This window comes from Phyllobates terribilis, unplaced genomic scaffold, assembly GCF_046119375.1.
Source record: "Phyllobates terribilis strain yellow unplaced genomic scaffold, ASM4611937v1 Scaffold_298__1_contigs__length_2340664, whole genome shotgun sequence".
Classification (NCBI taxonomy): domain Eukaryota; kingdom Metazoa; phylum Chordata; class Amphibia; order Anura; family Dendrobatidae; genus Phyllobates; species Phyllobates terribilis.
In genome coordinates this window covers 1,949,642-1,971,679 of record NW_027363058.1, presented here as the reverse complement: position 1 = coordinate 1,971,679, position 22,038 = coordinate 1,949,642, and the positions used below count along the sequence as shown (strand labels likewise).

Genomic DNA, 22,038 nt, shown 5'->3' with positions numbered 1-22,038 from the left:
TGAGTTTTATAAAGTGGAAAAAAACATTTAAAAAAACACTGTGTGAACATAACCCTAACTGCATTGTGACTGTATATACATATATAAGCTGCCCCTCCCCCACCATGTGAGCATTCTCAGCGCGTACTGACCAATGCTGTCCACCAGGTGGCAACAGCAGGAAGTTACAGCAATGAGACAAGCACTGCATGACAGCCCCGCCCCAATCTGCCCTATACCAGACACGCCCCCTACCAACGCCCCGCCTCCGCTGCCATGACAACCGAATTATTTAATGGCAGAAAGAGAGACCTTATATGAGCAGAGAAGTAGCGGCCGGAGCGCGGGGTCCGCACAGGTGAGCGCCCCCTATAACACAGTGTATGTACTGCACGTCAGCTCTATGGCAGACTGTCACCTGTGCTGGATCCAGTACGTGTTACACTTATATCTGTGCAGAGACACAGAGGACGCAGCGGGGCCTGTAGCTATATATGTGTGTGTGTATATACAGTATATATATATGTGTGTGTGTATATATACAGTATATATATGTGTGTGTGTGTATATATACAGTATATATGTGTGTGTGTATATATATGTGTGTGTGTATATATATGTGTGTGTATATATACAGTATATATATGTGTGTGTGTGTATATATACAGTATATATGTGTGTGTGTATATATATGTGTGTGTGTGTATATATATGTGTGTGTGCATATATACAGTATATATATGTGTGTGTGTATATATACAGTATATATGTGTGTGTATATATCTGTGTGTGTGTATATATATGTGTGTGTGCATATATACAGTATATATATGTGTGTGTGTGTGTATATATACAGTATATATGTGTGTGTGTATATATCTGTGTGTGTGTATATATACAGTATATATATATGTGTGTGCGTGTATATATACAGTATATATATATGTGTGTGTATATATACAGTATATGTGTGTGTGTGTATATATGTATACTGTATATGTGTGTATGTATGTATACTGTATATGTGTGTATATATGTATACTGTATATGTGTGTGTGTATATATATGTATACAGTATATGTGTGTGTATATATGTATACTGTATATGGGTATATATATGTATACTGTATATGTGTGTGTATATATATATGTATACTGTATATGTGTATATATGTATACTGTATGTGTGTATATATGTATACTGTATATGTGTGTGTGTATATGCTGTATTACTGTATATATACGTGTATATATGTATACTGTATATGGGTGTGTATATGTATACTGTATATGTGTATATATATGTATACTGTATATGTGTGTATATATGTATACTGTATGTGTGTATATATGTATACTGTATATGGGTGTGTATATATATGTATACTGTATATGTGTGTATATGTATACTGTATGTGTATATATGTATACTGTATATGTGTGTATATATGTGTGTGTATATATATATGTATACTGTATATGTGTGTATATGTGTATACTGTATATGTGTGTGTATATGTATACTGTATGTGTGTGTATATGTATACTGTATATGGGTGTATATATGTATACTGTATGGGTGTATATATATGTATACTGTATAAGGGTGTATATATATGTATACTGTATATGTGTATATATGTATAATGTATATGTGTGTATATATATATATGTATACTGTATATGGGTGTGTATATATATGTATACTGTATATGGGTGTATATATATGTATACTGTATATGTGTGTATATGTATAATGTATATGTGTGTATATATATATGTATACTGTATATGGGTGTGTATATATGTATGCTGTATGTGTGTATATATGTATACTGTATGTGTGTATATATATGTATACTGTATATGTGTGTATATATGTATACTGTATGTGTGTATATATATGTATACTGTATATGTGTGTATATATGTATACTGTATGTGTGTGTATATATATGTATACTGTATATGTGTGTATATGTATACTGTATATGGGTGTACATATGTATACTGTATATGTGTGTGTATATATATGTACACTGTATATGTGTGTATATATATGTATACTGTATATGTGTGTATATATGTATACTGTATATGTGTGTATATATGTTTACTGTATATGTGTATATATGTATACTGTATATGGGTGTGTATATATATATGTATACTGTATATGTGTGTATATATATATATGTATACTGTATGTGTATATATGTATACTGTATATGTGTGTATATATATGTATACTGTATGTGTATATATGTATACTGTATATGTGTGTGTATATGTGTGTGTATATATATATATATGTATACTGTATATGTGTGTATATATGTATACTGTATATGTGTGTGTATATGTATACTGTATATGTGTGTGTGTATATGCTGTATTACTGTATATATGCGTGTATATATGTATACTGTATATGTGTGTATATATATATATATGTATACTGTATATGTGTGTATATGTGTATACTGTATATGTGTGTGTATATATGTATACTGTATATGTGTGTGTATATGTATACTGTATATGTGTGTGTATATGTATACTGTATATGTGTGTGTATATATGTATACTGTATATGGGTGTATATATATGTATACTGTATATGTGTGTATATACTGTATATGTGTGTATATATGTATACTGTATATGTGTGTATATGTATACTGTATATGTGTGTATATACTGTATATGTGTTTATATATGTATACTGTATGTGTGTATATACATGTATACTGTATATGGGTGTATATATGTATACTGTATATGTGTGTGTGTATATATGTATACTGTATATGTGTGTGTATATGTATACTGTATATGGGTGTGTATATGTATACTGTATATGGGTGTATATATATGTATACTGTATATGGGTGTATATATATGTATACTGTATATGTGTGTATATATGTGTACTGTATATGTGTATGTATACTGTATATGTGTGTATATGTATACTGTATATGGGTGTATATATATACTGTATATGGGTGTGTATATGTATACTGTATATGGGTGTATATATATGTATACTGTATATGGGTCTATATATATACTGTATATGGGTGTATATATATGTATACTGTATGTGTGTGTATATGTATACTGTATATGTGTGTATATATGTATACTGTATATGTGTGTGTGTATATATATATATGTATACTGTATATGTGTGTGTGTGTATATATATGTATACTGTATATGTGTGTATATGTATACTGTATATGGGTGTATATATATACTGTATATGGGTGTGTATATGTATACTGTATATGGGTGTATATATATGTATACTGTATATGGGTCTATATATATACTGTATATGTGTATATATATATGTATACTGTATATGTTTGTGTATATATATGTATACTGTATATGGGTGTATATATGTATACTGTATATGTGTGTGTGTATATATATATATGTATACTGTATATGTGTGTGTGTGTATATATATGTATACTGTATATGTGTGTGTATATATGTATACTGTATATGTGTGTGTATATATATGTATACTGTATATGTGTGTATATACTGTATATGTGTGTATATATGTATACTGTATATGTGTGTGTATATGTATACTATATATGGGTGTATATATGTATACTGTATGTGTGTGTGTATATATGTATACTGTATATGTGTATATATGTATACTGTATATGTGTGTATATATATGTATACTGTATATGTGTGTATATATGTATACTGTATGTGTGTATATATGTATACTGTATGTGTGTATATATGTATACTGTATATGTGTGTGTGTATATATATGTATACTGTATATGTGTGTGTATATATGTATACTGTATATGTGTGTAAATGTATACTGTATATGTGTGTATATATATATATGTATACTGTATATGTGTGTGTATATATGTATACTGTATATGTGTGTATATGTATACTGTATATGGGTGTATATATGTATACTGTATATGTGTGTGTGTGTATATATATGTATACTGTATATGTGTGTGTATATATGTATACTGTATATGTGTGTATATACTGTATATGTGTGTATATATGTATACTGTATATGTGTGTATATATATGTATACTGTATATGGGTGTATATATGTATACTATATATGGGTGTATATATGTACACTGTATATGTGTGTATATATGTATACTGTATGTGTGTATATATGTATACTGTATGTGTGTATATATATGTATACTGTATATGTGTGTGTGTATATATATGTATACTGTATGTGTGTGTATATATATGTATACTGTATGTGTGTATATATGTATACTGTATGGGTGTATATATGTATACTGTATATGGGTGTATATATATGTATACTGTATATGTGTGTGTGTATATATATGTATACTGTATGTGTGTATATATATGTATACTGTATGTGTGTATATATATGTATACTGTATATGTGTGTGTATATGTATACTGTATATGTGTGTATATATATATGTATACTGTATGTGTGTGTATATGTATACTGTATATGGGTGTATATATGTACACTGTATATGTGTGTATATATGTATACTGTATATGTGTGTATATATATGTATACTGTATATGTGTGTATATATGTATACTGTATATGTGTGTATATATGTATACTGTATATGGGTATATATATGTATACTGTATATGTGTGTATATATGTATACTGTATATGTGTGTGTATATGTATACTGTATATGGGTGTGTATATGTATACTGTATATTTGTGTGTGTATATGTATACTGTATATGGGTGTATATATGTATACTGTATATGTGTGTATATGTGTATACTGTATGTGTGTGTATATGTGTATACTGTATGTGTGTGTATATGTGTATACTGTATGTGTGTGTATATATGTATACTGTATATGTGTGTATATATGTATACTGTATGTGTGTGTATATATATGTATACTGTATGTGTGTGTATATATATGTATACTGTATATGTGTGTATATATGTATACTGTATGTGTGTGTATATATGTATACTGTATATGTATGTATATATGTATACTGGATATGTATGTATATATATGTATACTGTATATGTGTGTGTATATATGTATACTGTATATGTGTGTATATATGTATACTGTATATGTGTATATATGTATACTGCATGTGTGTATATATATGTATACTGTATATGTGTTTGTATATGTATACTGTATATGTGTGTATATATGTATACTGTATATGTGTGTGTGTGTATATGTATACTGTATATGGGTGTGTATATATATGTATACTGTATATGTGTGTATATATGTATACTGTATATGTGTGTATATGTATACTGTATATGTGTGTGTATATATGTATACTGTATATGGGTGTGTATATATATGTACACTGTATATGTGTGTGTATATGTATACTGTATATGTGTGTATATATGTATACTGTATATGTATGTATATATATGTATACTGCATGTGTGTATATATATGTATACTGTATATGTGTTTGTATATGTATACTGTATATGTGTGTATATATGTATACTGTATATGGGTGTGTATATATATATGTATACTGTATATGTGTGTATATGTATAGTGTATGTGTGTGTGTATATATGTATACTGTATATGTGTGTGTATATGTATACTGTATATGTGTGTATATATGTATACTGTATATGGGTGTATATGTGTATACTGTATATGTGTGTGTATATGTATACTGTATATGTGTGTATATATGTATACTGTATATGGGTGTATATGTGTATACTGTATATGTGTGTGTGTATATATGTATACTGTATATGTGTGTGTATATGTATACTGTATATGTGTGTATATGTGTATACTGTATATGTGTGTATATGTGTATACTGTATATGTGTGTGTATATATGTATACTGTATATGTGTGTATATATGTATACTGTATATGTGTGTATATATATGTATACTGTATATGGGTGTATATATATGTATACTGTATATGTGTGTATATTTGTATGTATATATATATATGTGTGTATATATATGTATACTGTATATGGGTGTATATATATGTATACTGTATATGTGTGTGTATATATGTATACTGTATATGTGTGTGTATATGTATGTATACTGTATATGTGTGTATGTGTATACTGTATGTGTGTGTGTATATGTATACTGTATATGTGTGTGTATATGTGTATACTGTATATGTGTGTATATGTGTATGCTGTATATGTGTGTGTATATATGTATACTGTATATGTGTGTATATGTATACTGTATATGTGTATATATATGTATACTGTATATGTGTGTGTATATGTGTATACTGTATATGTGTGTGTATATGTATACTGTATATGTGTGTGTATATGTATACTGTATATGTGTGTATATGTGTATACTGTATATGTGTGTATATGTGTATACTGTATATGTGTGTGTATATATGTATACTGTATATGTGTGTATATATGTATACTGTATATGTGTGTATATATATGTATACTGTATATGGGTGTATATATATGTATACTGTATATGGGTGTATATATGTATGTATATATATATGTGTGTGTATATATATGTATACTGTATATGGGTGTATATATATGTATACTGTATATGTGTGTGTATATATGTATACTGTATATGTGTGTATATATATGTATACTGTATATGGGTGTATATATATATATGTATACTGTATGTGTGTGTGTGTGTATGTATACTGTATATGTGTGTGTATATGTGTATACTGTATATGTGTGTATATGTGTATACTGTATATGTGTGTGTATATATGTATACTGTATATGTGTGTATATGTATACTGTATATGTGTATATATATGTATACTGTATATGTGTGTGTATATGTATACTGTATATGTGTGTGTATATGTGTATACTGTATATGTGTGTATATGTATACTATATATGTGTGTATATATGTATACTGTATATGTGTGTGTATATGTATACTGTATATGTGTGTATATATGTATACTGTATATGGGTATATATATGTATACTGTATATGGGTGTATATATATGTATACTGTATATGTGTGTATATATGTATGTATATATATATGTGTGTATATATATGTATACTGTATATGGGTGTATATATATGTATACTGTATATGTGTGTGTATATGTGTGTGTATATATATGTATACTGTATATGGGTGTATATATATATGTATACTGTATGTGTGTGTGTGTATATGTATACTGTATATGTGTGTGTATATGTGTATACTGTATATGTGTGTATATGTGTATACTGTATATGTGTGTGTATATATGTATACTGTATATGTGTGTATATGTATACTGTATATGTGTATATATGTATACTGTATATGTGTGTGTGTATATGTATACTGTAAATGTGTGTGTATATGTGTATACTGTATATGTGTGTATATGTATACTATATATGTGTGTATATATGTATACTGTATATGTGTGTGTATATGTATACTGTATATGTGTGTGTATATGTATACTGTATATGGGTATATATATGTATACTGTATATGGGTGTATATATATGTATACTGTATGTGTGTATATATGTGTGTATATATATATGTGTGTATACATATATACACACATATACAGTATACATATATACACACCCATATACAGTATACATATATATACCCATATACAGTATACATATACACACACATATACAGTATACATATATACACACATATACAGTATACATATACACACACATATACAGTATACATATATACACACATACAGTATACATATATACACACCCATATACAGTATACATATATATACACACATATACAGTATACATATATACACACCCATATACAGTATACATATATATACACACATATACAGTATACATATATATACACATATACAGTATACATATATATATATACACATATACAGTATACATATATATACACACATATACAGTATACATATACACACATATACAGTATACATATATACACACACATATACAGTATACATATATACACCCATATGCAGTATACATATATACACCCATATACAGTATACATATATATACACACATACAGTATACATATATATACACACATATACAGTATACATATATACACACACATATACAGTATACATATATACACCCATATGCAGTATACATATATACACCCATATACAGTATACATATATACACACATATACAGTATACATATATATATACACACATATACAGTGTACATATATACACACACATACAGTATACATATATATACACACATATACAGTATACATATACACACACATATACAGTATACACATATATACAGTATACATATACACACACATATACAGTATACACATATACACCCATATACAGTATACATATACACACACACATATACAGTATACATATATATACACCCATATACAGTATACATATATACACACATATACAGTATACATATATATACACATATACAGTATACATATATATATACACACATATACAGTATACATATATATATATACACACATACAGTATACATATATATACACCCATATACAGTATACATATATACACACATATACAGTATACATATACACACACATATACAGTATACATATACAGTACAGACCAAAAGTTTGGACACACCTTCTCATTTAAAGATTTTTCTGTATTTTCATGACTATGAAAATTGTACATTCACACTGAAGGCATCAAAACTATGAATTAACACATGTGGAATTATATACTTAACAAAAAGAGTGAAACAACTGAAAATATGTCTTATATTCTAGGTTCTTCAAAGTAACCACCTTTTGCTTTGATGAGTGCTTTGCACACTCTTGGCATTCTCTTGATGAGCTTCAAGAGGTAGTCACCGGAAATGGTCTTCCAACAATCTTGAAGGAGTTCCCAGAGATGCTTAGCACTTGTTGGCCCTTTTGCTTTCACTCTGCGGTCCAGCTCACCCCAAACCATCTCGATTGGGTTCAGGTCTGGTGACTGTGGAGGCCAGGTCATCTGGCGTAGCACCCCATCACTCTCTTACTTAGTCAAATAGCCCTTACACAGCCTGGAGGTGTGTTTGGGGTCATTGTCCTGTTGGAAAATAAATGATGGCCCAACTAAACGCAAATCGGATGGAATAGCATGCCGCTGCAAGATGCTGTGGTAGCCATGCTGGTTCAGTATGCCTTCAATTTTGAATAAATCCCCAACAGTGTCACCAGCAAAGCACCCCCACACCATCACACCTCCTCCTCCATGCTTCACGGTGGGAACCAGGCATGTAGAGTCCATCCGTTCACCTTTTCTGCGTCGCACAAAGACACGGTGGTTGGAACCAAAGATCTCAAATTTGGACTCATCAGACCAAAGCACAGATTTCCACTGGTCTAATGTCCATTCCTTCTGTTCTTTAGCCCAAACAAGTCTCTTCTGCTTGTTGCTTGTCCCTAGCAGTGGTTTCCTAGCAGCTATTTTACTATGAAGGCCTGCTGCACAAAGTCTCCTCTTAACAGTTGTTGAAGAGATGTGTCTGCTGCTAGAACTCTGTGTGGCATTGACCTGGTCTCTAATCTGAGCTGCTATTAACCTGCGATTTCTAAGGCTGGTGACTCAGATAAACTTATCCTCAGTAGCAGAGGTGACTCTTGGTCTTCCGTTCCTGGGGCGGTCCTCATGTGAGCCAGGATCTTTGTAGCGCTTGATGGTTTTTGCAACTGCACTTGGGGACACTTTCAAAGTTTTCCCAATTTTTCGCACTGACTGACCTTCATTTCTAAAAGTAATGATGGCCACTCGTTTTTCTTTACTTAGCTGCTTTTTTCTTGCCATAATACAAATTCTAACAGTCTATTCAGTAGGACTATCAGCTGTGTATCCACCTGACTTCTGCACAACACAACTGATGGTCCCAACCCCATTTATAAGGCAAGAAATCCCACTTATTAAACCTGACAGGGCACACCTGTGAAGTGAAGACCATTTCCGGTGACTACCTCTTGAAGCTCATCAAGAGAATGCCAAGAGTGTGCAAAACAGTCATCAAAGCAAAAGGTGGCTACTGTGAAGAACCTAGAATATAAGACATATTTTCAGTTGTTTCACACTTTTTTGTTAAGTATATAATTCCACATGTGGTAATTCATAGTTTTGATGCCTTCAGTGTGAATGTACAATTTTCATAGTCATGAAAATACAGAAAAATCTTTAAATGAGAAGGTGTGTCCAAACTTTTGGTCTGTACTGTATATGTGTATACTGTATATGTGTGTATATATGTATACTGTATGTGTGTGTGTATATATGTATACTGTATATGTGTATATACAGTGCCTACAAGTAGTATTCAACCCCCTGCAGATTTAGCTGGTTTGATAAGATGCAAATAAGTTAGAGCCTTCAAACTGCAAACGAGAGTAGGTTTTATGAACAGAAGCATAAATCTTACAAACCAAAAAGTTATGTTGCTCAGTTGAATTTTATTAAATTTTAAACATAAAAGTGTGGGTCAATTATTATACAACCCCTATGTTTAATATTTTGTGGAATAACCCTTGTTTGCAATTACAGCTAACAATCGTCTTTTATAAGACCTGATCAGGCCGGCACAGGTCTGTGGAGTTATCTTGGCCCACTCCTCCATGCAGATCTTCTCCAAGTTATCTAGGTTCTTTGGGTGTCTCATGTGGACTTTATTCTTGAGCTCCTTCCACAAGTTTTCAATTGGGTTAAGGTCAGGAGACTGACTAGGCCACTCCAACACCTTGACTTTTTCCCTATTGAACCAGGCCTTGGTTTTCTTGGCTGTGTGCTTTGGGTCGTTGTCTTGTTGGAAGATGAAATTACGACCCATCTTAAGATCCTTGATGGAGGAGCGGAGGTTCTTGGCCAAAATCTCCAGGTAGGCCATGCTATCCATCTTCCCATGGATGCGGACCAGATGGCCAGGCCCCTTGGCAGAGAAACAGCCCCACAGCATGATGCTGCCACCACCATGCTTGACTGTAGGGATGGTATTCTTGGGGTCGTATGCAGTGCCATCCAGTCTCCAAATGTCACGTGTGTGGTTGGCACCAAAGATCTCGATCTTGGTCTCATCAGACCATAGAACCTTGAACCAGTCTGTCTCAGAGTCCTCCAAGTGATCATGAGCAAACTGTAGACGAGCCTTGACATGACGCTTTGAAAGTAAAATTTAGAAAAAAACGCAGCACTACTGGACCTGGGTGCATGAGTTGGGTCCAAAGCCTTGAAATGTCGCGATAACCTCAGCACACCAAATGGTATAAAAAGATACTTTTATTTGCAGTCCACAGTAAAGACGTTTCGGTCAACAAGACCTTCATCAGTGTACTGCATGTAAACAGAATGAACAGATATAGAATACAAACATTATAGTGATTATAAAGTCACAAATTATGTATACAGAACATATAAATAAAGGTCTATGTGTCTATGTGACCTTATGTCCAGCAATGAAGCAAAAAAAGGGGGCAACCTACCAAGTTACTGGGATGGGAGCAGGAGAAGAGGAGGAGATGGGACCCAATACAGGGATTCCTATGGAGAAAGTGCATACTATGAAGTAATGGAAGGATATATGGGGCTATAATGGGGTGAGGACTATAGGGGAGGTAGACATACCGTTTGTGCCATATAGTATAGGAGAGGTGCTGCCTCGATCGCGGTATCCACCGCTGGATGTGAGCAGAGTGCACGACTGGGAGACTGGCTATAAATATAAGTAGAGGAGAGGAGGGTTTGGCTGCCAGCCAATGAGGAAGTTTGAATGTGCTGGTAATTAGCGCTCGATGCGGTGACGTCACAGGAAGTGACGCGAAAAAGGGAAGTGCCGGCATATGATTGGTCCGGCGCCGCGCATGCGCACGTGCGTGCGTGTCAGCCGACGTGTAGGTGCGTTCCAGGGACCAGGAAGTGGTTTCTGTATCAAAGTGATGTGTTCCACTGCCGGAAAAGAATGGCAAGGAGCGTTCCACCATTGAGAGAAGGGGTTGCAGAGTGCAGGAGGGATATAGGAGAATGAGGATGGGTATGGATCCTTCATCTGAAATATGAAATACAATGTCAAATCAAGTTATAAGTCACAGTACAGTAAAACACACAGGAATTGTTAGAACCTTGCTCTTAGGTTTTTTCCTTTGCTGGTCACATGACCTTGTTGGCCTATTTAATCCTGCTCCGCCCTTCTGGCTTTGCTGGACTTCATTGTATATCTACTTTCTAGCTAGCCTGTGCTCTGTGTCTTGCTCTGTTAGTTTGCTTGGTCTACGGACCTCTATGTTCTATATATTTTGTTTGTTCTTCTGTCTGCTACTATTTCTGTTAGGAGGTGTCCCATATTCCTCCCAGTCCTTAGTACTTGTAGGGATTCCTTCCCCACATCTATAGGTCTCCGTACAGACTAGCTTAGGACTTTAGCAGGTCTGATCGCAGGATCAGGTTCCCTGTTACATCGTAGGGATTAAGCTGAGTTCTATTGCAGGGACAGATCTCCTCTCTTTCCTTAGCTCTGGTAGCAGAACATAACAGTAAGTCCAGCCTGCAAATTCTCTAAGGAAAGATTTTTCTGTTCCATCATGGTGTCGGTTCAGGATTTGGCTCATCGCCTGCAGGGACTCTCTCTGGAGGTGGCCAAGCTCCGTCAGGACGTGAGTAACTGTCCTGGAGCACATTTCTTGGAGCCTAAGGTATGTTTGCCGGATTTATTTTTTGGTGAACACCGAGAATTTTTTTCATTTAAAAATGCTTGCTTATTGTATTTTCGTTTGAGACCCAAGTCCTCTGGGGATGAATCCCAGCGCGTAGGGTTCATAATGTCACTTTTGCGCAAAGAGCCTCAGGAGTGGGCCTTTTCTTTGCAACCTAGTGATACATGCTTCAGATCAGTGGATAGTTTTTTTTTCTGCTTTGGGCCTATTATATGATGATCCTGGCCGTGTCGCATCAGCTGAGACTGAGTTGAGACGTTTAAAACAAGGATCAGGTAATGTGGAAAAATATTGTACTCATTTCCGTCGGTGGTCTACTCAAACAGGGTGGAACGATTCTGCTCTGAAAAGTCTATTTCTTGCTGGGCTCAGTGAAAGGGTTAAAGACCTGCTAATTGCTTATCCTACACCTGAAGATTTGCAACAGGCTATGCAATTAGCTATACGGGTGGATAGAAGACTGCGTGCAAGGGTTAATGAGAGCAAATCCTCTGCTATGTCAGTTTCTGGTTATGAGAATGTATGTACTAACAGTGGTGAACCGATGGAGATTGGATCGGTGGCACCTCGCTCTCAAGAAAAAGATCGTCGATTTTTTGAAGGCTTGTGTTTCTATTGCGGAAAATCTGGTCATTTGATAAAAGCCTGTGAGCTTCGTATGAAGAAAGAAAAAAAAATGGTCAGTCACGCCCGTATTGCCTGTTTAAATTCCAAGGGTATATTTTTAGCTGCTTCCACGATTGCTCAGGAAAAAGTAATGGAATTTCGGGTGTTAGTTGATTGCGGGTCTACTCTGAATGTAATTGATGGGGGATTCTTGGAAAGACTCAATTTAAAACCCGAACCTTTGTCATCCCCCATTGCTGTGGTTTCTGTGGATGGTTCCCCTTTGAAGAATATTACTCTCAAGGTCAGTGAATTTCCTCTCACTATTAATGGTGTTCACCATGAGAAATTGGATTTGGTAGTGTTGAATAACTTGCCTTCTCCAGTAATATTGGGATTGCCCTGGTTAAAATTTCACAATCCTGTACTGGATTGGTCTACCAGTGAAATTAAATCCTGGAGCCATAAATGTTATGACAAGTGTTGTAACGGGCGTATTGCAGCTTTGGATAGGGGAGAATTGCCTGTTCCTATTCAGGATTTTTGGAGAGTTTTTTCTGAGAAGGAATCGCAGGTTTTGCCTCCCCATAGAGACTATGATTGCTCTATTGAATTTGTCCCTGGAGCGACTCTTCCTAAAAGTCTTTTATTTAACCTTACTATTCCTGAGAGGAAGGCTTTGGAGGAATACATGCAGACAAGTTTGGCCGCCGGTCACATTAGGCCCTCTAAGTCTCCTGTGGCGGTTGGATTTTTTTTTGTAAAAAAAAAGGACGGCGGTTTACGTCCTTGTCTGGATTTTCGTGAGATTAACAAAATTACTGTACGCAATCCTTACCCACTGCCATTGATTCCTGATCTGTTTAAGCAGTTAATGGGGGCCAAGTGGTTCTCTAAAATTGACCTTAAGGGGGCATACAATCTGTTGCGCATGAAGGAGGGTGACGAATGGAAGACTGCTTTTAACACTCCTGTGGGTCATTTTGAGAATCTGGTTATGCCTTTTGGTCTTACCAATGCTCCTGCATTTTTTCAGAATCTTATTAATGACATCCTTGGGCCTTTGATCGGCAAAAATGTGGTTGTGTATTTGGATGACATTTTGATTTATTCGCCGGATCTGGAGTCTCATTGGCGGAGCGTACGTGAGGTATTACAGTTATTAATGGACAATTCGCTTTTTGCTAAGCTGGAGAAATGTGAATTTGCTGTACAGAGAATTAGTTTTTTGGGTTACATTATCTCCAGCGAAGGTTTTGAGATGGATCCGGTTAAAGTTCAAGCTATACAGGAATGGCCTAGGCCTATTGGTTTGAAATCGATACAGAGGTTTTTAGGTTTCGCCAATTATTACAGAAAATTCATAAAAAATTTTTCTAGTATTGTCAAACCTCTGACCGATCTCACCAGGAAAGGTGCTGATGCGGTTCAGTGGTCTGCTGAGGCCATTGAAGCTTTTGTGTATCTCAAGGAGAGGTTCACCTCTGCTCCCATCCTTATGCAGCCTGATGTGACTAAGCCGTTTTTGGTTGAGGTTGGTGCTTCCTCTGTGGGGGTTGGAGCAGTATTGTCTCAGGATAACGGGGATGGATTACATCCCTGTGCCTTTTTTTCAAAAAAATTTTCGGAGACTGAACTGAATTACGATATTGGTAATCGGGAATTATTGGCTATTAAGCTCGCATTTGAACACTGGCGCCACTTCTTGGAAGGTGCGGAATTTCCCGTTCAGGTTCTTACGGATCATAAAAATCTGATATATCTTGATGCTGCCAAGCGCCTGAATGCCCGTCAGGCTAGATGGGCACTGTTTTTCTCGCGGTTTAATTTCTCCGTTACTTACATCCCTGGTACTAAGAATGTTAAGGCGGATGCCTTGTCTCGCAGTTTTTCTCCCATAGTCGGTGCTGAGAAAGAGGAGAACATTTTACAAGAAGGTGTTGTGATAGCTGCTTTAGACTCCGTTTTGGAAGATGAGATTCTTAAAGCACAGGAGAATGCCCCATCTAACACTCCTCATGGGAGGTTGTTTGTGCCTGGGACCTTTAGGAGAGATTTGTTTGTTGAGTGTCACGAATCTCGGTTGGCAGGTCATCCCGGAATCTCTGAGACCAAGAGACTGGTGGGTCGCAGTTTTTGGTGGCCTGGATGGCAGAAGGAAGTCATTAAGTGGGTGCGCCAATGTACTATATGTGCTAGATCTAAGTCCTCACATACTCCTGCTGCGGGGTTGCTTTGTCCTTTGGAGGTCCCCAGTGCTCCTTGGACACATTTGGCTATGGACTTTATAACTGACCTTCCCCCCTCTGAGGGTTTTACTGTCATCTGGGTGGTCGTGGACCGTTTTAGCAAGATGTGTCACTTGGTTCCCTTCGTCAAACTGCCCTGCGCTAAAACTCTCGCTAAGGCCTTTGTCAAGGAAATTGTCAGACTTCATGGCGTTCCTACTGACATTGTTTCTGATAGGGGTCCTCAGTTTGTGGCTCGTTTTTGGCGTGCCTTTTGTGACAGGTTGGGAATTCATTTGTCGTTTTCGTCCGGATATCATCCTGAATCTAATGGTCAGACAGAAAGGAAAAACCAGGATGTTGAGCAGTTCTTGCGTTGTTTTGTGGCAGACAATCAAGAGGGGTGGTCTGAGTTTCTGCCACTTGCTGAATTTGCTCTGAACAATCATACATCTTCTTCTGCTGGTTGTTCGCCTTTTTTTTGTTGTTCTGGGAGACATCCGTCGTTTGGGTCGTTCTCCAAGTTGGGATCTGCCGTGCCTGAGGAGGAGAATTTTTCCGGTGATTTGGAGAGAGTTTGGACGGATGTGCGTGGTAATCTTCAGGAGGCCAACAGAAAATCTAAAGACTACTTTGATAGGAAACGACAGGAGGTTTTGTTCGCTGTTGGTGACATGGTTTGGTTGTCCTCTAGGAATCTGCGGTTGAGGATTCCTTCTAAGAAATTGGGTCCCAAGTTTGTAGGGCCCTTTAAGGTGCTTCAAGTTGTCAACCAATCTGCTGTTAGGTTGGAGGTTCCTACCTCCTGGAGAATTAATCCGGTATTTCATGTCTCTCTGTTAAAAAAAGCTGTTGTGTCGGATGGTGACGCCTCTGCCTCTGTTCCTCCGGTGGTGGAGGACGGGGAATATGAAATTTCTCGCATCCTTGACTCTAGACGGTATAGAGGTAGTTTGCAGTATCTTGTGGCCTGGAAAGGTTTCGGACCCAAGGATAACTCTTGGGTGAGGTCAGATGATGTTTCCGCGTCCAGACTTATCAGAGCGTTTCACAGGAGATTTCCTGATAAGCCTGGTCCTAGGGGATCCGGAGGATCCTCTTAGAAGGGGGGGTACTGTTAGAACCTTGCTCTTAGGTTTTTTCCTTTGCTGGTCACATGACCTTGTTGGCCTATTTAATCCTGCTCCGCCCTTCTGGCTTTGCTGGACTTCATTGTATATCTACTTTCTAGCTAGCCTGTGCTCTGTGTCTTGCTCTGTTAGTTTGCTTGGTCTACGGACCTCTATGTTCTATATATTTTGTTTGTTCGTCTGTCTGCTACTATTTCTGTTAGGAGGTGTCCCATATTCCTCCCAGTCCTTAGTACTTGTAGGGATTCCTTCCCCACATCTATAGGTCTCCGTACAGACTAGCTTAGGACTTTAGCAGGTCTGATCGCAGGATCAGGTTCCCTGTTACATCGTAGGGATTAAGCTGAGTTCTATTGCAGGGACAGATCTCCTCTCTTTCCTTAGCTCTGGTAGCAGAACATAACAGAAAGCAGTGGCGCTGTCTGTGTCGTGGAGTGAAGATATGAATGTCAGTGGTAGAATAGAGTCAGAGAGTGTGTGAGTGTCTAGATGTGCAAGGTCTCTGCGGGGGTGTGCTAGTTGCTGGACATGGGTGACAGGTGAGGAGGACAGGGATGACAACATGAGTAGATGGTGGTCAGATAGAGGTAGTGGGGAGGTTGTAAGGATATATAGGGAGCAGAGTCGGGTGAAGATGCGGTCTAGTGTGTGTCCGTCTGTGTGGGTGGCTGAGGAGGACCACTGAGTAATTCCAAAATATGAAGTAAGCCACAGGAGTTTGGATGCTGCTGGCTGGTGAGTGTCAGTGGGGATGTTGAAATCGTCCATGATGATTGTGGGAATGTCAGCAGAGATAAAGTAAAGAAGCTAGGTGGAGAATTGGTCAATAAAGGCAGTGACCGGGCCTGGAGGTCGGTATATGACAGCCACTTGGAGGTTGGAGGGAGAGTAAATGCGGACAGAGTGGACTTCAAAAGAAGGTAGAATAAGAGAGGGTAGAGGTGGTATAGGGCTAAAGGTGCAGTTGGTAGAATGGAGTAGACCCACTCCTCCACCATGTCTGTTACCAGGGCGAGGAGTGTGGGTGAAGTGGAGGCCACCGTAACACAGCGCAGCAGGGGAGGCAGTGTCAGAGGGTGTCAACCATGTCTCTGTGATGCCCAGGAAGGAGAGATTGTGATAGGTAAAGAGGTCATGGACAAAATGGAGCTTGTTGCAGACAGAGCAGGCATTCCAGAGTGCTCCAGAGAGAGGGAGCAGGGGGGTGGGCGTCAGGGGCATGGAAATGACGAAGAAGGGTAAAAAAAAAAAGATGCTTCAGGATAAAAATAACTCAGACTTTTCCTGAAGCGTCTTCCTCTTGAAAAACTCGGTGGACTTGCCCCTCCTTCCCAAAAAATACATCATGTGCATTACCCTAGAGTACACTAAACTTTGGCCGACAGCCTAAAATGCAAGGTTAAAAAATAATGCACTAAACTACAATGAAGTAGTCGGCAGTCGGCACATCTCTTCCAGGAAACTTAAAAGCCTCTTTTAGCAAACATCAATGACGCTTCTTACTTCAACTGACTCTGTGTCATTTTACCACAGAAGTACACAAACGTGATACAAAGCCTGATACATTCATGTGCTGACATGTCACCTATGTAGTAACTGTTCTCTCCTCTGTGACAGATGCTGGCTAGGGAGGAGTATGGCGCCGGAGTGGACTGGTACGCGCTTGGCCTCATCATAAATGAGATGGTTACCGGTGAGTGCACTTACCATCCTGCACTATTTGATACATCTTCCTCCGGCGCTGAAGACATCATTAGAGAGGTGAGAACGATACAGATATTGGATTTACTACTTAGTAATGTACTGCCATGGTAAATGTACTGAAGCCGCACAGAATAGGCCAATGTACTCTTAATTTTTCCCTTTCTAACCAGCAATGAATCCATTTGAGGATCTACATGAGTACTTGTTTTGCTGGGTAGAAGTGTTTAGTCACTGAGCCTTGCTGTCATGGATCTACTGGCAGTCTACAGTCAGTTGGACCTAAGGGCTCTTTCACACGTCCTGATATTTCTGGTCCCGGAGATATGCGTGTCCTTGTGCACCTGTGTGGCACACGTGTGACGCTCATGTGCCACCCGTGTGGTGCATCAGTAGCACACGCACCGGAATTTGTGAATCAGCGGTACAGTTAGCACTGTTTCCAAGCACCGGGCGCTGAACACTGCCGACGCTGCGATCGGCACCAGCAGGACATAATGATGAGAGTAGTAGCAGAGGAGCAGGGGAGAATGACTCCTGCAGCAAGCAGGCCCCAGAGCTGCGCTGAGCTCAGTGACTGACAGGACACCGCTCACTGAGCACAGCTCCTCTGCTGAGCGGTCGTGTGGATTACAGCGGGGGACACTTAGGACAGGTGAGTATAAGGATTTTTTAAACTTTATTCTTATTTTTACAGGTGGAGACACCGGGAGCAGAATTCTACTCTCATCACTATCCCCTGCTGGTGCTGATCGCTGCGCCGGCAGGGAACTATGATGAGGACAGCATTCAGCACCCGGCATTTGGGATTAGCTCTAACTGTACCGCTGATTCCCAAGCCCGGAACATATCACACGGATGGCATCCATGTGCGGTACATGTTTACACAGACCCATTGACTTGAATGGGTCCGTGTGATCCGTGCTGCCGGCTGGCAAAAACTGGCATGTCTGTGTGGATCACACAGACACACGGTCCGTGGAAACACACTGACATGTGCGCAGACCCATTCATTTGAATGGGTCTACGTGTGTCAGTGTCTCCGGTACGTGTGGAAACTGTCACCACACATACCGGACACACAGACGTGTGAAAGAGCCCTAGGGTCTAACGTTGCACTAGAGAAGTCCTGTAGAATTGTTCTGTTATAAGATTTTTTACCTGCACTGATTGACTATTAAGCATATTTTTCATTTCCAGCTCCTCCAGAGAGATCCCGCCAAGCGCTTAGGAGTCCACAGAAACATCAGAGATCATCCCTTTTTCCAGCATATTGACTGGGTCTCTGTGGAAGCCCTTCAGATGCCCCCACCACACATCCCTGTAGTAAGTAAATGGACAGAAATTGTATCCAGGTCAGGGTGAACTTTTTACTATGTAATCTGTGGACAGCATGAGGAAGAGGTTAAATCACAGATTTCAATGATATGTCACCTGTAATGCTGTGTGCTGTTGTTTACTTACACTGAAAGTTTTATCACCTGGTGATTATCATTGCCAGGACTACAACAGCACATGCTTGCTAGGCCGACTCCGCCTCCTCCTGTGTTAAGCAGCTCAATGTCAATGGACTGTTTACATGCACAGCCTAGTGTGGGCGGGGTTAGCTTTCTCAACTCTGCTACATTGCTAAATCTAAGAACTCTGTATCAGAACCACTGCACAAAGTAAACTAAGTGATACATTGTTGGATTCAGGGTCTCTTTATCTACATCATGCTGCTCTCAGATAAGGTAGCAAAAACCTGGTGACATATTGCCTTTAATAGATTTACTGTTACATATTATAGAAAATGATACAAGGGTAGCATAGATGTATTTATCTCTGTAAAACTATTCAAGCACCAGATTTTTGTAAAGGCCATGCACCTTGTCATTAATTTGGTGCATTTTACTCCAATACACATTAAACTATTGTTGGCCAAACCCACCGATAACGATAGATTCTACCAACAGTCTAATCTGTATAGGAACCCCCGGACAATTGATTTTTGCGGGAGTTAAGTATCTGACATGTCCAATTCAGGGTTGCCAATCCTTTTGTTCTCATTGAGATAAACCACCTATAGGCATGTCTGGCAGCAGCTCTCACATAGGGAACACCGGAGAGCTCGGTTGAGCGAGGGCCGACATAGTAGTTGGCCAAATATCTGGTGGCGACTTATCTCAGTAAGAACAAAAGGATTGGCAGTCTGAAATTGGACAGCCATCTAATGTTTAAGAAGAGTAAGACTAGTGAATGCAACGCCCAATATATTCTTCTTTAACCATTGTACATAAGAGAAAGTGCTCATGGATAAGGTCGAATTACAGCTCGAATTTGTACAAAACTGTAATAGGTCTCCCAGAAAAGTCTATATATGAGCATGAGCAGTCTTCTCAATCCTCATATACCTCGAGGAGGCATATAGAGGCTTCTGCTGTCCGAATTAGTAGGAATCTGAAAGAAAAAAAATGATGCCAAGTGCCATCGGATTGTGAATTTAATGCCCCTCCATAATTGATTGTGCACAGGGTCTGTACAGAGCACCCGGGTTTGATGCATCTAGCTTCAGCTCTTATGTTCATACACCAACAATCTTTGACGTCATCCTGCATACATTAATGTGTGCTAGCATGAGCTTTGTATGACGGCACACTGGATTAGTGGGTGAGCAGCCTAAAAGGCGGTAATTTGCCAGCCACCAAACGAACCCGGCATAAATGTTTCCCATGAAGATCACCAATCTCACATGACAGAAATATTACAGTATATTACCGATGGAACCTCCCATGATTAGGTAATAAACCAAATATAGTCAATTGCTGTATTGATTCTCATGCTAATTGCAGTACATTGACCAGAAAACCAATATGTAAGATTACTTGGGAATAAAATATACACAAATGAAGAGCAAAGATTGTGACTTTATTTAATGTGATAAGTCATCATCCTTAAATACTAATCTTCTGTTGTGTTTCATCCAGACATCTGAACCTCATCACCGCCGCAAAAGGTTCCATCTAGGCAAGTTGGAGGCAGCAGAGGCCACAATGTCATCGATCCCCCCAGACAAACAGGCTGCATTCAGAGGGTTTTCATTTGTCAGCTAGAAAACCCTTGAAGACTCACGTGTCATCAGAGATAGTGCCCTCTTGAGTCCCTGGAAGAAGAACAGAAGGAAATGAAGATCATCAGAATATAGGAAGATTGAAGTATGGATCCCAGGATGGGCACTGGCTACAGGGAGTACGACGTGGAGTAAGAAGATTTCTCCAATATCCATCAGGCACTTAACCTTGGGAGGAGCGAAGATGCAACCAGCAAGATGGAGGAGCCAAGAGATGCTTGGTAAGTAGAAGTGCAATAACACCTGCACTTCCCCTCAGTCATAGGCATTTATAACCGGTGACTGCATTTCCTCTCACCCATCATAGCAGCAGATTATGGTGCTGTCCTGAGCTGAGAGGAAATAAAAGGTGCGAGACAGGCCGGCTATTAAGGGGTGGAAGGAGGCCGGACTTTTTTTTTTTTAATGCCTATGACAATTTTTAAATATACCGGTAATTTACATTCCTCATATTCGTGACAGCAATGACACGGGCTGTGAGGAATAAGGTGTGAGATGGCCGGCTATTAAGGGGTGGAAGGAGGCCGGATTTTT

The 22,038-nt window shown here is 37.9% G+C and overlaps 1 protein-coding gene across 1 annotated transcript; it reads left to right on the top strand.

The window, feature by feature from the left end:
- Positions 1-261: 261 nt before the first annotated feature.
- On the top strand, positions 262-21,810 carry LOC141220458 (protein kinase C delta type-like). Its single transcript, XM_073666371.1, has 4 exons — positions 262-337; positions 18,312-18,455; positions 19,596-19,721; positions 21,362-21,810. The coding sequence occupies exons 1-4, from the start codon at positions 275-277 to the stop codon at positions 21,485-21,487; spliced, it is 459 nt and encodes a 152-aa protein (XP_073522472.1). The 5' UTR covers positions 262-274; the 3' UTR covers positions 21,488-21,810.
- The last annotated feature ends 228 nt before the right edge of the window (positions 21,811-22,038 follow it).